General features: G+C 39.0%; 1 protein-coding gene across 2 annotated transcripts in view; it reads right to left on the bottom strand.

Annotated features, from left to right (window-relative positions):
• LOC138033759 (uncharacterized sodium-dependent transporter YocR-like) overlaps nt 1-2,500 on the bottom strand; it is a 23,437-nt gene that overhangs the window by 17,421 nt on the left and 3,516 nt on the right. Inside the window, exon 1 of one of the 2 annotated variants that reach the window (XM_068881575.1) lies at nt 1,269-1,470. The exons of the other annotated variant lie outside the window; for it this stretch is intronic. Coding sequence (XP_068737676.1) covers nt 1,269-1,336 — 68 coding nt within the window. The 5' untranslated portion in view covers nt 1,337-1,470. Of the gene's footprint in view, nt 1-1,268; nt 1,471-2,500 lie in introns of those variants that run through there. 2 annotated transcript variants of the gene reach the window in all.

Genomic DNA, 2,500 nt, shown 5'->3' with positions numbered 1-2,500 from the left:
GCTTGTTTTATAAGGTTTCAGGCTGCCCTGAAGACATTTTGAACACAAAGGAACAGTAATTATGTATCTCGATCGACATTAGTTGGGATAAATAGAAAAAATGAGGTCTTCTGCACTACCGGTGCACCAAGTTAAAAGTAGAAAGGAAACAGCTAACATGCCAAATGAAAGATCAAGGTGCTCGTCAACCACAAACTTCCGAAGATGGTCAATCACAATAGGGACATATACCTATTTATACGAGAGAAAATAAGCCGCGGCTTTCTCTGGCCGCGGCTTACAGAAGACTCGAATGTTCACCCCGTATAAATGGTACAAAATCTACGTTCACGTCTTTTTCAAGCCGCGGCTTATATTGACCTGGGAATATATATTCGTATAAATAGTTCATTTTGCGTATTTTGTACACCGTGGCCAGAGTAAGCCGCGGCTTATTTTCTCTCGTATTACTTCCTTGCTCGTTCGTGAGCTGTCAGATTGGGCGGAATTTGGGAACTTCCTTCTTCGTCGAAGAAAACCGAGCGTTTTCACAACAAACTTATCCATGAGTAAGTTTTTATCAGTTTTCAACGAAAGAAACTACATTTTGCCGAAAAACTTACAACTTCGCTTATTTTTCACAAATCTCTTCTATAAGAGAAGACAACTGTGTCATTTCAGTGGTGTGTATATAAGGGCGTGTTTGTGTTGCACCAATAGAAGGAGACTCGTACCAGGTCCCCGACATGAAAAATAAAGCCTTGAACTTCGAATGTTTACGAAATCAAAGGTGACAAAGGTTTTTTTGCCTTTTTCCAAGATAAATCATCTTAAAAATGGCGTATTTATGCAAGAATTTCTAAGAAACGTCTTGATTTATGTTTCATTTTATGAATTTTGTGCGTCCTTTTTTGAATTAAGCGATTTTTCGTGAATTGTGCGATCGGATGCGATTTGAGGTCGATTGTGCGAAATCGCACCATCGCGTAATATCAGAAGGCCTGACCATGACACAGACTTATGAATTATTGCGGGTTTCAGCTTCCCATCCTACAAACCCCACTCTACATTGATCTGGTCTCAGTTGCTCAAAAGGTGGATAATGCTATCTACCAGATAAATCACTATCCAGCAGATAAACACTAGCAAAACCAATTGAGTTATCCAGTGGATAGCTCTATCCACCCTTCAAACAACTGGGACTAGGTTGGTAACATTCTAAAAATGTGGGTTTAACAGGGCTGTAAATAAATTTAAAGTAGGCGGCCATGAAAATGAGCTTGGCTCACTTGACTGAGGATGGAAAAACTTTCTTGTTAGGGCTTGCCACTACGGCGCGGATGCCATGTTGTTTCATCAGATTAAGCACAAGACTGGGAACTATTCAGTTAAATGTTCCTGGCATACATTCCACACTATTCACACGAATGATCGAGCACAAGCAGTTTTATTGTGATTTCTCTTGTTAATCCTGGCTTATAAAATATGCAGTCAATTCAGCTAAAAACAGGGACAACAATTAATGTTTTCAAAGTTTCTTCGATGATAACTTAACCAGGCCTTCTGATAGGGTGCAATGAAAAAATGCAAATTGTGCGAAATTTGCAGGGCAGATTATGCTATTAGAAAGGCCAATTATGCGATAAATATTGTAAATTATGCGATTTTTTTCTGAGCAATTTTAAGCTTGTTTTTCAAGGTTTCAGGATAAAAAAGCACGTTTTTAATGCCCTAAAGACATTTTGATCATAAGGGAACCGTAATTATGAATCTTGATCGACAAGTTGAAAGGACACAGCTAACATGCCAAATGAATGATCAATAATTATTATTTACATTCCTGTATGCTACGACTAGCTTCTTACATTTTGTTTTTGTGTGCAGTATTATATTTCTGAACAGATTTGATAATCTGAACAAAGGGCGCGTTTGTGTTACACCAATTCAAGACTCTTTAAGAATGAGCCTCATACCAGGCCCCCCATGCAAAATAACACCTTGAACTTCGAATACCGTGGCGTTCCGATAGTAGTGACCCTGGTTACTTTCGGAAAGAGCAGCCTTTGGGGGTCGCTACTTTCAGGGGGTCGTTACTTTCGGGGGATCGTTACTTTCGGGGAACACAAATCATTTACAAATAGAGCTGGCGCAAGCCTTTTTCCGAAATTAAAAATGAACAAAAAATTTGAAAAAGAACAACATTTTATGTCATTCCATATGTATAAATTGTGCTTCATAAAAAGAAGATAACAATGATAGATACAGCAAAAAACCGTATCTAGAAAACTATGTAGTTTTCAATTTCAATTTGAAGAAACGTTCCTGTTGTTAATACGAAATTATACTGGTTTACGGTAGTTCTTTACATCAGTGAACTGATGTCAAGGAAGAATGGTGGCATAAAGCTTCCCCTTGTTGTCTTGCTACTTTCGGGGGGTGGGGGGGGGGGGGGGGGGAGAAGGTCGCTACTTTCCAGAGGTCATTAATTTTGGGGGTTGCTACTTTCGGGATTTACTAGCGA

The sequence above is a fragment of the Montipora capricornis genome, chromosome 14, assembly GCF_036669925.1.
Source record: "Montipora capricornis isolate CH-2021 chromosome 14, ASM3666992v2, whole genome shotgun sequence".
NCBI lineage: Eukaryota > Metazoa > Cnidaria > Anthozoa > Scleractinia > Acroporidae > Montipora > Montipora capricornis.
The sequence above is the reverse complement of the archived record's forward strand: the minus strand, read 5'-3'. Positions and strand labels throughout refer to the sequence as shown.